This window comes from Mya arenaria, chromosome 3 (assembly GCF_026914265.1).
Source record: "Mya arenaria isolate MELC-2E11 chromosome 3, ASM2691426v1".
In the NCBI taxonomy this organism is placed as follows: domain Eukaryota; kingdom Metazoa; phylum Mollusca; class Bivalvia; order Myida; family Myidae; genus Mya; species Mya arenaria.
In genome coordinates this window covers 5,170,728-5,184,711 of record NC_069124.1, presented here as the reverse complement: position 1 = coordinate 5,184,711, position 13,984 = coordinate 5,170,728, and the positions used below count along the sequence as shown (strand labels likewise).

Here is a 13,984-nt window from a genome sequence, read left to right as displayed (position 1 = left end):
CCAAGATTTGTGTGGACAGTAACTGCCAGTGTCTGGGATTTCGTGAAAAATACATTCTGACAAAATGTTCTTGTGAGCCTAAGAAGTATTGGTTTTGGACAATCTCTGAAGGAATGATGAAGTCATACAGAGACACATTGCCTTTGAAGGCAAATATCCTCAAATCTAATTGTGACAAAATACAGTTAAGACCAATGAGTTAACATTGTGTTTGTTGGAATTAATTGAAAGTGAAACATTTTTTTTCTGTTGTATTGCATAGTAATCTCTAATTAAACATTCCAAATGAACTTGCTATAACTTAATTGAATTTTGGAATATAATGTGAATATGTTGTTGCAAAAATCCTCCATTAGTAGCCTGTATACCTTACCCGAGTGTTGTGTGAAAGCAAGTCAATGGAGCTTGCGTTCTTGCCTTATGTCTTAATTGAGGCAACCTCCACCAGAACAGGCACATGGAGTTTTTTCTCAAAGAACAGGAATTTTATTGAAGTCATAAAGAAACATCCAATGTTGTGTTCAGTGGTCCTAATTTAAAGTTAGTTGGTAGTTAGGTTTCCAGATAAAGAAACCTAATGTCACCAAAGGGATGTTGCTGATTTTGACATATATCTGAAAATGGGATTGTTTGTTTTTTAATCTGAAAGATATGCAGTGGTGTTTGTGTTTTATAGAATCATATTTTTGCAAGATTGTTAAATTTTGGAATATTCATGGACTTGGAGAGATGCATGGTTGAAGTTGCATGTTATACATGGCTGGCTTATTGCTCTGGAAATGTTGAATGTTGGATAAACTGTTTCTTTAAACATTTCTTACAGGCATTCATTAATTCTTCAAGCAGTATAAACAACAGTGGAATTATTTACCTCCCTGCTTTCATCTGTCTTTTATTTGTAGTAATCACAGAAATGAGAAATAGCAAACTGTATGTGTCTAGTACCAGGAGTTTGTTTTGAAGTGCACATGCGATCTTGATGTGCGCTATCATTCTTGAAGAGAGGCATTAATAGCATAATTGTATGATGTCCTCATCTGTTCTTTACTAATATAAATCATGAGGAAGAACTCATCAGGAACATTTAAGGCATATTGGTGTTGAGCAAGTTTTGGAAATAAATGAACAGCAAATTTAACAACAAAAATTATCCTGTAAAGAGGGGGAAAAAATGCAGTTTTGATAAATGAAAAGAAAACAGTATTATATCATGACATAATCCTTCCATCTTATATTTGGGCTACTATAGACTAACTGCACTAGAAAAAACATTAAGAAAAAACAATGAAATATACCCAAGTGTCAACAGTGTGTTCCCACATGACTTAAGGATGTGTTAAGTGGTGTGTATGTGTTGACACGATGCATTCATTCCTCTCACAGATAGCGGCGTGCTACAGCCATATTCAGCGAACATTCCAGTCCCAGCGGAGCAATGAGGAGAGGGTCAGTCAACAGCTCATACGTCTCTGTGGTAAGTTCACTTTTATCAAGAAAATTTATAAGTATCTACGTAAGGACAGGATAATTCAAAGCAATCAAAGATGGTCCTTTTTTAAGCTTATCTGTCTTCTCCAAAAAAACTTGAGGTATTGTCATAGCATTGGTGTTGCTGTCGTTGCCATCATCCTTGGTGTTGTCAGGTGTGGTAAGGTCATTCAAAAACCTTTGGCATATCACAAATTTGTTCTAGATATTCTTATGGAATTAATATCAGATTCTGTGTTTGCCGTCACATTTCAATATGTTCAATTAGTTAATCACTCTGGCATAAATACTTCACCCTAATAAAAGGTTTAATTGAGCACAGGCATGTATTTTTTAAACTGCCTGTGGGTCTTCTTCAAATTTTAATTTTTTGTAGTTTGGCTTGTTTAAATTTTAATGACCCAATGATGATGTAATGGTGCTCTCTGCCTCTAGATTCATTTTTTTATGACTTGGCATCCGATTGTGGTGTCCATGTTGTCTTAAGCATACCATTGTGTTGCCCTTTGCATGCCATTGTGGTGATTCTGTTGTCCTTGTGATCCCATTGTGGTGCCCTTGTTGACCTTGGCATCCCATTGTGATGCCCTTCTTGTCCTTTGTATCCCATTGCAGTGCCCTTCTTGTCCTTGGTATTCCATTGTGATGCCCTTGTAGCCCTTGGCATCCTATTGTGGTGCCATTATAGTCATTGACATCCCATTGTGGTGCCCTTGTAGCCCTTGGCATCCCATTGTGATGCCCTTGTAGCCCTTGGCATCCCATTGTGGTGCCCTTGTTGCCTTTGGCATGCCATTGTGGTGCCCTTGTTGTCCTTGGCATCCAATTGTGGTGCCCTTGTAAGCCTTGGCATCCCATTGTGGAGCCCTTGTAGCCCTTGGCATCCCATTGTGGTGCCCTTGTAGCCCTTGGCATCCCATTGTGGTGCCCTTGTAGCCCTTGGCATCCCATTGTGGTGCCCTTGTAGCCCTTGGCATCCCATTGTGATGCCCTTGTAGTCCTTGGCATCCCATTGTGGTGCCCTTGTAGCCCTTGGCATCCCATTGTGGAGCCCTTGTAGCCTTTGGCATCCCATTGTGGTGCCCTTGTTGCCCTTGGCATCCCATTGTGGTGCCCTTGTAGCCCTTGGCATCCCATTGTGGTGCCCTTGTTGCCCTTGGTATCCCATTGTGATGCCCTTGTTGTCCTTGTGATCCCATTGTGGTGCCTTTCTTGTCCTTGGTATCCCATTGTGATGCCCTTGTTTTCCTTGTGATCCCATTATAGTGCAATTCTTGTCCTTCGTATCCCATTGTGATGCCCTTGTTGTCCTTTTGTTCCCATTGTGGTGCCTTTCTTGTCCTTGGCACCCCATTGTGATGCCCTTGTTATCCTTGTGATCCCATGGTGGAGCCCTTATAGCCGTTGGCATCCAATTTTGATGCCCTTGTAGCCCTTGGCATCCAATTGTGATGCCCTTGTAGTCCTTGGCACCTTATTGTGATGCCCTAGTTGTCATTGGCATCACATTGTGGTGCCTTTCTTGTGCTTGGCATCCCACTGTGGTGTCTTTTTGTCCTTGGCATTCCATTGTGGTGCCTTTCCTGTCCTTGGCATCCCAATGTGGTGCCCTTGTTGTCCTTGGCAAGCCATTGTTTTGCCCTTGGTGTCCCTGACATCCCAGTGTTTGCCCTTGTGGCCCTTGGCATCTGATTGTGGGGCCCTTGTTATCCTTGGCATCTGATTGTGGTGCCTTTGTTGTCCTTTGCAACCCATTGTTTTGCCCTTGTTGTCCTTGGCATCCCATTCTGGTGCCCTTGTAGCCCTTGGCATTCCATTGTGGTGCCCTTGTTGTCCTTGGTATCCCATTGTGATGCCCTTGTTGTCCTTGTGATCCCATTGTGGTGCCTTTCTTGTCCTTGGCACCCCATTGTGATGCCCTTGTTATCCTTGTGATCCCATTGTGGAGCCCTTATAGCCTTTGGCATCCCATTGTGATGCCCTTGTAGCCCTTGGCATCCAATTGTGATGCCCTTGTAGTCCATGGCACCTTATTGTGGTGCCCTAGTTGTCCTTGGCATCACATTGTGGTGCCTTTCTTGTCCTTGGCATCCCACTGTGGTGTATATTTGTCCTTGGCATTCCATTGTGGTGCCTTTCCTGTCCCTGCCATCCCAATGTGGTGCCCTTGTTGTCCTTAGCAACCCATTGTTTTACCCTTCTTGTCCTTGACATCCCAGTGTTTGCCCTTGTGGTCCTTGGCATCTGATTGTGGTGCCCTTGTTATCCTTGGCATCTGATTGTGGTGCCCTTGTTGTCCTTGGCATCCCATTGTTTTGCCCTTGTTGTCCTTGGCATCCCATTGTGGTGCCCTTGTTGTCCTTATCCGATTGTGGTGCCCTTGTTGTCCTTTGCAACCCATTGTTTTGCCCTTGTTGTCCTTGGCATCCCATTGTGGTGCCCTTGTTGTCCTTGGCATCCCATTGTTTTGCCCTTGTTGTCTTTGGCATCCCATTGTGGTGCCCTTGTTGTCCTTGACATCCGATTGTGGTGCCCTTATTGTCCTTTGCAACCCATTGTTTTGCCCTTGTTGTCCTTGGCATCCCATTGTGGAGCCTTTGTTGTCCTTGGTAACCCATTGTGGTGCCCTTGATGTCATTGGCAACACATTGTTTTGCCCTTGTTGTCCTTGGCACCCCATTTGGGTGCCCTTGTTGTCCTTTGCAACCCATTGTGGTGCCCTTGTAAGCCTTGGCATCCCATTATGTTGCCCTTGCTGTCCTTGGCAATCCATTGTTTTGCCCTTGTTGTCTTTGACAACCCATTGTTTTGCCCTTGTTGTCCTTGGCATCCCATTGTGGAGCCCTTGTTGCCCTTGGCAACCCATTGTGGTGCCCTTGTTGTCCTTGCCATCCCATTATTTTGCCCTTGTTGTCCTTGGCATACCATGGTGGAGCCCTTGTTGTCCTTGGCAACCCATTGTGGTGCCCTTGTTGTCCTTGTTGTCCCTGACATCTCATTGTTTGCCCTTGCGGCCCTTGGCATCCCATTGTTTGCCCTTGTTGTCCTTGGCATCCCATTGAGGTGCCCTTGTAATCCTTGGCAACCCATTGTTTTGTCCTTGGCATCCCATTGTGGTGCCCTTGTGGTCCATGACATCCCAGCGTGGTGCCCTTGTTGGCCTACAAATAAAAATATTGAAATTCAAGGGAAGCCTGCAATTATGAATTAACTACCCAAAATTATGTATAGCGGATACATTTTGAAAAAAAGGCACGCTATTAGCATCAGTGTCATATTTGGACATGTGCACAAATGTCAATTAACATTTAACAGGGATGTTGATATTGTCAAGGTGACAATTGGCAATTGTTGCATGGCCTCTCACTCTGTCTTAAGTGTTTCTGAGTAACACCCCTTGATCAACAGATCATCAATAACAATCTGATATGCAGTTTTGATACAAAAGAAAATAATGTTGACCATTATTTGGAAGTCATTCAAAATATAAATATGGAACTTTGTGTGAATGTTCTGAATGAAATTATGCTTAATTAAGCAAGGCTGGCTAAATACTGAGTAATGTCCCTTTGTTGATGAGAAAAATGGAAGTTTGATTCAGCAAGCAGTGCTCTTGTTTCAGGCAAACTGGAACACAATGAAAGATTTAACTTGTTTACAATCTCTTTCCACATAAATATCCCACAATTTCTTCTCAGACATCAAAGATGAAGTCATATTTGCACACAGTAGTGTTTGTATCATTAGGAAATTTCTGATCTGCTCTTGTCATTTTGCTATAATTGCCTTTCATGACATTGACAGAATAATGCCAGAACGGAGGCCAATGAAAGATCATTAGTGACTTTTATTCCTTTTAGAAAATGATGAAGCATGCACACACATACATGAATTTATGGTCGTTTCTTCTTTTCGTTACAAACTTCCATGGATATAAGTGGTCTAATGGTTCATTATGTATTAAGATGTACAAATTTGGCAAATTGGAGATTTAATGGAAGTCATTTCCCGTACAGAGCCTGGGTGTATTCTTAAAGCAGTTACTAGTATGTCTTGGCCCCCTTGGGTTATAAGCTTAAATTGGACTGAACATTGTATATGCAGTCTGATATTGTTGTCTATATTTTACATTAAGACATCACATTTTCTTAACAGATATTATCACATAGAATACACAGCAATTTGGTATCATATAAAATACATAAACAAATATCACATATAATACACAGACAGATTCTATCACATAGAATACACAGGCAGATATTATCACATAGAATACACAGGTAGAAGGTATCACATAGAATTCACAGACAAAAGGTATCACATGTAATACACATACAGAAAGTATCACATATATTACACAGACAGAAAGTATCACATAGCCTACCCAGACATAATTATAGTATCATATATAAAACACAGACATATTTTATCACATAGAATATACACAGGCAGATTAAACCACATAGAATACACAGGCAGATATTATTCCGTACAATACAAAGACAGAAGGTTTCACATATAATACACAGACAAAAGTATCATATAGATTACACAAACAGAAAGAATCTCATAAAATACACAGATGGAAAGTATCACATATAATACATGGACAGATAGCATCACATAGAATACACAGACAAAAAGTATCACATACATTACACAGACAGAGAGAATCATAGAATACACAGACAAAAGTATCATATAGATTACACAGACAGATAGATATACACAGACAGAATGTATCACATAGAATATACAAACAGAAAATATCACATAGAATACACAGACAGAAGGTATCACATAAAACACACAGACAGAAAGTATCTCATAGATTACACAGACAGAAAGTATAACATAAATACACAGACAGATAATATCACATAGAATACACAGACAGATATTATCACATAGAATACACAGGCAGAAGGTATCACATAGATTACACAGACAAAAGGTATCACATATTATACACAGACAGAAAGTATCACATATATTACACAGACAGAAAGTATCACATAGAATACACAGACAGAAAGTATGACATATCCGACACAGACATATAATATCATATATGATACACAGACATATTTTATCACATATATTACACAGACAGAAAGTATCACAAATATTACACAGACAGAAAGTATCACATATATTACACAGTCAGAAAGTATCACATATATTACACAGTCAGAAAGTATTACATAGCAAATCCGGGCTGGGCCTATACTGTGGTAAGGAATCTGAATTGGTGACAACATAAATGTTTTTTGTTTGTTTTTAAACAGACTGCACTTTCCTTCTTTTGATACTGTCTGCCAGTCAGATACTCTTAGAGTGTTGTTTGCAACATACAATTTAAGTAACAACTTTTTGGGAGGCTGACTACAAATGTCAATTTGTAGTCAGCTTTTGCTCAGGTATTATGGTGATTAGAACTTTTCAAGTGGTGTTTAGCTTTTTTTTATAAGTCATTTTATAAATGTGAAATATTTACTAAATGAAAGGATTTCTACAAAATATTCAAAAATGGTTACTTCAAATAGAGCATGATTTATTTCTAACGGGCCAGTCATAAAATATTTAAACCTTTCACATAGAGAATGGTATTGGTAAACACCCTAGAAGCAGGATAATAGCTGATTGAACAGGCAGGTAACCTTTAGCAATCCGTTCAAGGTGGAATTGAAAAGTAACTAAATTCTCAATAACAACATAGCAGTTACACATTGTTAATTATATAATGTGTCTTCACTAGTCCAACATCTAGTTAGATATACAGGTCAACAACAACTAATTTTCCAACATCTGGTTGAATATATAGATCAACAACAACTAATTTTCCAACATCTGGTTGGATATTCAGGTCAACAACTAATTTTCCAACATCTGGTTGGATATTCAGGTCAACAACAAATAATTTTCCAACATCTGGTTGAATATACAGGTCAACAACAACTAATTTTCCAACATCTAGTTAGATATACAGGTCAACAACAACTAATTTTCCAACATCTGGTTGAATATATAGGTCAACAACAACTAATTTTCCAACATCTGGTTGGATATTCAGGTCAACAACTAATTTTCCAACATCTGGTTGGATATTCAGGTCAACAACAAATAATTTTCCAACATCTGGTTGAATATACAGGCCAACAACAACTAATTTTCCAACATCTAGTTAGATATACAGGTCAACAACAACTAATTTTCCAACATCTGGTTGGATAAACAGGTCAACAACAACTTAAGTTTTCCAACATCTGTTTGGATAAACAGGTCAACAACTACTATTTGTCCAACATCTGTTTGGATATACAGGTCAACAACTACTATTTTTCCAACATCTGGTTGGATATACAGGTCAACAACAACTAATGTTCCAACATCTAGTTGGATATACAGGTCAACAACAACTAATGTTCTAACATCTGGTTGGATATTTAGGTCAACAACAACTAATTTACTCCAATATAGAAATGATTTGCCTTAATTCTGAATTGATAGTGGCACTTGAAGGAATTGAATTCTGTGTATTCTCAAAGAACATGTTTGAATGGAGTTGAGACAGAATCAATGTGAAAAATGTAAATCTGCAGTATAATATTCCAGAAGAATGAGCAATTGACTGAAACAGCCTCATGTTCTGGAAAGGAATTGTTGTTGCAGAAAATTTACAGTGATCCCATATGACATAAGTAAAAATCTAATTTCACTCCATTAGAGATTTACTCCACTTTACCAGAGTTTCTTGGCACTTTAAGCCACGCATATCTAACCCTGCTTTTGACAACTACAATCATGTATTATACATGTATGTTGTATGCATGGTTAATATCAAATCAGAAATAAAACATGATCATTGGTAAATAAAGCCAACATTGTCACTTAACCCCAAAATGCTACATGTTTGCATATTTTCATGGTGAACATAAAAAATTGTACCAAGTTTCATATCAATATCTTGACAGTTATGCCAAGTTACCGTCAATATAAATGTTTTTTTTTAATGACAGCGACTCTACCCTGCCACAGCCTAGGACAACATCATAACATAACTGATCCTAACTTAAGTCATTTTCTTAATTATTATGTTTCCCCCATTCATGGGGAGACATATTGTTTTTGCCCTGTCCGTCAGTCCGTCAGTCAGTCCGTTAGTCTGTACGTCACACTTCGTTTCCGCTCAATAACTATAGAATGCTTAGACCCAGGAACTTCATACTTAGTATGCTGGTTGGTCATGACTAGTAGATGACCCCTATTGATTTTGTGATCAGTAGCTCAAAAGTCAAGGTCGCAGTAAACTTGCGGTGAAAAAACGGTTTCAGCTCAATAACTAAAGATCCTTTTGGTCCAGGAACTTCATACTTGGTATGCTAGTTGTTCATGACTAGTAGATGACCCCATTGATTTTGATATCAAAAGGTCAAAGGTCACAGTTACCTTCAGGTAAAAAAGATGTTGGCGGTGACCTTAAGCTTAAAAATGGTTTCTGCTCAATAACTAAAGAACTCTTGTACCCAGGAACTATATAATTGGTATGCTAGTTGGTCATGACTAATAGATGAATCCTATTGATTGATTGAGATCAGTAGGTCAAAGGTCAAGGTCACCTTGACCTTGAGGTAAAGAAACGGCTTCCACTTATTAACTAAAGAACACTTGCACCAAGGAACTTCATACTTGGTATGCTAGTTGGTCATGACTAGTAGATGACTCCTTGTTATTTTGAGATCAGTAGGTCAACAGTAAAGGTCAAGGTGACCTTGTGGTGAAGAAACAGTTTCCGCTCAATAACTAAAGAACACTTGCACCTAGGAACTTCATACTATGTATCCCATGACTAGTTGATGGCCCCTATTGATTTTCAGGTCAGTAGGTCAAAGATCAAGGTCGCAATACTGTGAGGTAAAAAAACGGTTTCTGCTCACTTACTTAAGAACGCTTGCACCCAGGAACCTGGTATGTCAGTTGATCATGACTAGTAGATGACCCCTATTGATTTTCAGGTCAGTGTGTCAAAGGTCAAGGTGACTTTGAGGTAAAATAATGGTTTCCGCTGATTTACTAAACAACACTTTGGCCCAGGAACTTCATACTTGGTTTGCTAGTTGGTCTTGATTATTAGATGACCCCTATTGATTTTGAGGTCAGTAGGTCGAGGTCAAAGTGTCCTTCAGGTAAAAAAAAATTTGTTGGTCACCAATCTGTACGTCACACTACTTTCCAATCAATAACTAATGAGAGCTTGGATCCAGGAACTTCATACTTGGACCCAGGAACTTCATACTTTGTATGCAGGTTGATCATGACTAGTAGATGACCCCTATGTTTGTTCATCTCCAGTCCAAAAGTACAAATTTCATGTCCATCATTGATTATTTCTCACCTACATGTACGACCACACAGTGGGGGAGACAAGCGCTTTTTCAAATAAGCAATCTCTTGTTTAAATTAAGTATCTCACTGGTCATTTGATGTAATTGAATAATATCTGATTCCTACTGATTATTCTTCAAATGGACCAAATCTGTCCTAATAATATCTTTGGCATTAAATTGAGTGTTAATATTCTGTAACTTTAATCACTATATAAAAGCTTCAAAAGAGCTCTTTTTGTAACATTCAGATGAAGATATCATAAAACCAGTAAAATAGACCATTGGGTTTCAAATAATCGAAGATTTCCAGACCTGTTGCATAAAAGTCAGTGACAATTTCTTGGAATTCTATCACTGGTTGCCATCAATTTTCCGCATTCATGGTCATAAAAAGACAAATGGGGCCCATTTACCTTCGAACATGAATATTCAGCGGTGATTTTTGTCAGATTTCAGACGTTTTCGCGTAGTTAATGACCAGAAAATTTGCCTAAAAGGTACCATTTGAATAATGAAATGATTTTCATTCAGCATTACTTTTATGTATTCTGAAAATCGATTCTTATAGGGTGTATTCAAAGTTTATCTGTGGATTGAAGACTACAGTACATTCATGAATTTATATGAACATCACACACCTGACGATTGAAAAAGTAGCATTGTTTAAACTGTGCAGAAGGGAAAGAATTTACTTTTTGCCACATGAAAAGAAGGATCAGTTTTGTTTTAGCTTGAGATGTAATGAAATATGTTCAGGAAGCTGTTTTTTTGCCAAAAGACTTTGTTCATGTTTAATTAACTAGACTGTTTTTTGAAGATTAAAAGTCAAAGTGTTTTGTTGTTGTTTTGATCGTCCATAAGTTGATGTAATCTTTGGCACATCATTGTGCAAAAACTATTGCTATGACTCAGAAAATGTTCAACATGTATTGCTATGACTCAGAAAATGTTCAACATATTCAGTTGAAACTTGGTACACATGTTAACAGTGACAAGATAGACATATACAGTAAGGCCAATAATCGTTTAGTTATGTCCCCCGTCCGTTTTTCAAGTTGTCTCAGCATTGCTTTTTATTTATTCCCAGAGAAGAAGATAAAGTTGATCTCTCTCAGATAACATTGATCAATGGGGGTTGATTGACTCCTGTCATAGTGGAAACATGGGTGGTAATACTATGTGCTGATGGAGTTTACGTTATTGTCATATAAAGTACATCTTATGTACTCTTTTTCCAGGAGAGCTTTGTGATCAAGATGCTGCTCAACTTCAGCTGAAAGTAATCAGATATGTAAGTACATTAAGACTTGTAAGGTTTTATTTAGTATAGACAATCTTATGATTTAATGTAGATGTTTTGTGATATTCACATTTTCCTAGTCTTTTGTATAGAAACTTGACATTCTTATTGCATAAACCAGCATGGGATTATGACCCCATTGTTTTATGAAATATTGTGTTCCGATTAGATTAGCATGATATCATTTAACCAATGGCAAACAACTTAACAATTGCCATCTAATCTTTTAAACAAATTTAATTGATGACCTTTCTTTACCAATTATTTTGAATCATGATAAATCTTCTTTTTTTAAAATTTAATTATACAAGGATTGATCACAAGGTGTTTTCATGTTGTATGAACACAGTAGGGCACAGTGCGCTTCAAGGAAATGGCTTGCATACCCCCTACAGCATGAACAAATGGAAAGATGTATTCACTCCTTAAAGAACTACATAAGGATTTTTAGTATCAGGATCAGGATGCTGCCTACCTTGTACTGAAATTAGTGTTTATACACATGTCTCTTCAAGTGGGATAACCAAACAGATTCCGATTGAATAATTTAGAATCTTCTGATAAAAATAACAACTACAGTTCCAGTTATGAATAATTAGGAAACTTTGATAAAAACGACCACTACAGTTCCAGTTACACATTCAGTGGGTAATTCAACAGTTTGCGCATGCACGTATAGCTGACGCTGCTAGTACAAAGACATTCACACATTTCATGATAGTTAATTAATATTTATTTTTGCTTTACTAAACAATTTAATCAGCAGCCTTGCTTTCCCATCTAATGCAGACTTATTGGTTTAATAAAGCAAATGAGGTGGGGTCTATATTATATCCAGTAGAAGGGGGAATGGTATGCTTATGCTTATATAATTATTAAATTAAGAATTAAGGCGGCTGTGTACTGAACCCTTCCCTAAATTGAGTGACATATATAATTAGCCCGCCTACACTACATCCACTACTGGATGTTATTTAGACTTTAAGAGCAGAAGAAAACAATAACTATTAGCTGATCTGAGATAAAGGTACTTTAGGCTGGGCTTATCAGGTTTTGATCATTAGATACTGATTAAACTGTGACGTTAAATATATAGTATTAAAGAATAAAAAAGATACAAAACAGATGCATGTTTTGTAGCTGGCTGTGCCTATTATGTGAATAACACTCAGAAAAACTAAATTATATAGGTGTTGTAAAATGTGTGCATCGAACATAATTTTCCATATGATTTAGTAGACAGTATGATAATATTAAGGCAATAGCAAATAATCCGTCTAATGATCGATTGATGAATCATGGAAAGGAAGAACTTCAATGTCAGATGCATTATTATTATGTTATCTGCGAGTCAACTAGTTTAAACTTATTTATTTTATAAGGATTGTAATACAAGTTATTACAACATTATATTAATCACTCTCGTTGGCACGATTTTACACAAGAGTGTGGTCTTGTGATGTGGGGGAAACCAGAGTACCAGGAGGAAACCTATTCCCCAAGGCTTGGTGACCACAAACCAAACTCACATAATCCCATGCAAAATATTTAACCAGGGATGCTTTGTTAGAAGCCAGTGTACTTCATTACCACTGCTTTATTCCACCAGACAACAGGTGCAAGTCTTTAAGAGAGGGGAAACAGATTTTAGAAAAAATAAACAACTTTTTTGATAAAAAAGTATTGCTCTGTTTTTGTTCTTGTTTTTTAAGGCCATTATATATAATAACAAATTCCTGATTGCTATATTTTGGTTTATAATTTAGTGAAGTATAGTACCTTTAAATTTAACGTGAATTACATGTTTTGTCATTAACAATTATAGAAAATAAGAAATGTGAACTATTTTTTTGTGATATGAGAAATTATACTCGGAATAAAGATATTTTTATCTTATTTATATTTCTAGGTTAGTTAGTTTGAAATTTGTACTGCTTCAAGTACAGCATAATAATTTCAGTTTTGAATTTCTTTCTCCCATAATAATATGATAAAATGCATGAAACCCTAGGGTTTATTTTTGAATGATGGGATAAAAATGATCTCTGATAACATAAGCTATAAATCATTGAGTGCTTCATTGAAGCTGTGTTGCAAAATATTGACAAGAACTCAGGTTACTGATCATGTATCTCATCGGTTTCTTGGGAAATGTTTAAATATCGAAACCTGAACTGTTTAAGGTGTTAAATTTATATATTTTGCATGCAAATTGGTGTAATTTGCTAATGAAAGCATTTGTAAAATGTAAAAATGAGGTGGGTTCTGTATCTTGTGTAATGATAAAGACTTGCAAATTATATAATGCTGTTTAAATCAGTGATACAGTTGAATTATTTAAATGAGGTTAGAGTTATTAGTGTTAAAAGCGCATGATAAATCTGTGTAAGGAAAACATTTAAGAAATGATAGTAATTCATTTAGAGAAAATGCTGCCACAGATATTTGGTAAAACTTTATTAAGATATGCTCCAGTTATAAAGTTCCAACATTGGTCAATAAGAGAATTAATGTCATATATGAATTTTGAGAGATTATCCTCAAAACAGCAGTTACAAATTGATTGTTGATTATCTTTTTTTATGGCATCATTTCTAATTTTACTTAGTGTTTATGCTCATGTGTCTGCCATTTGGATCACTACATGGATTCTGATTCATTCACTTAGAAGGCTTCCGACGTATGGACAACTGCCAAAGTTTTATAGAGTCATTAATTGGTTTTATTAATGAGTTAAATAGCAGTTTGTGCATGTGTGCTGGCAAGAATAAATGTTCCTGTCGACTCTAAGATAGTTATTATTCAT

At 37.0% G+C, this 13,984-nt stretch overlaps 1 protein-coding gene across 10 annotated transcripts in view; it reads left to right on the top strand.

The window, feature by feature from the left end:
• The window catches only part of LOC128227583 (cGMP-dependent 3',5'-cyclic phosphodiesterase-like), a 101,660-nt gene that overhangs the window by 50,248 nt on the left and 37,428 nt on the right, over window positions 1–13,984 (top strand). For all 10 annotated transcript variants that reach the window (XM_052938261.1, XM_052938263.1, XM_052938262.1 and 7 more), the window contains 2 exons: window positions 1,384–1,474; window positions 11,117–11,169. In XM_052938261.1, coding sequence (XP_052794221.1) covers window positions 1,384–1,474; window positions 11,117–11,169 — 144 coding nt within the window. The remainder of the gene's footprint in view (window positions 1–1,383; window positions 1,475–11,116; window positions 11,170–13,984) is intronic.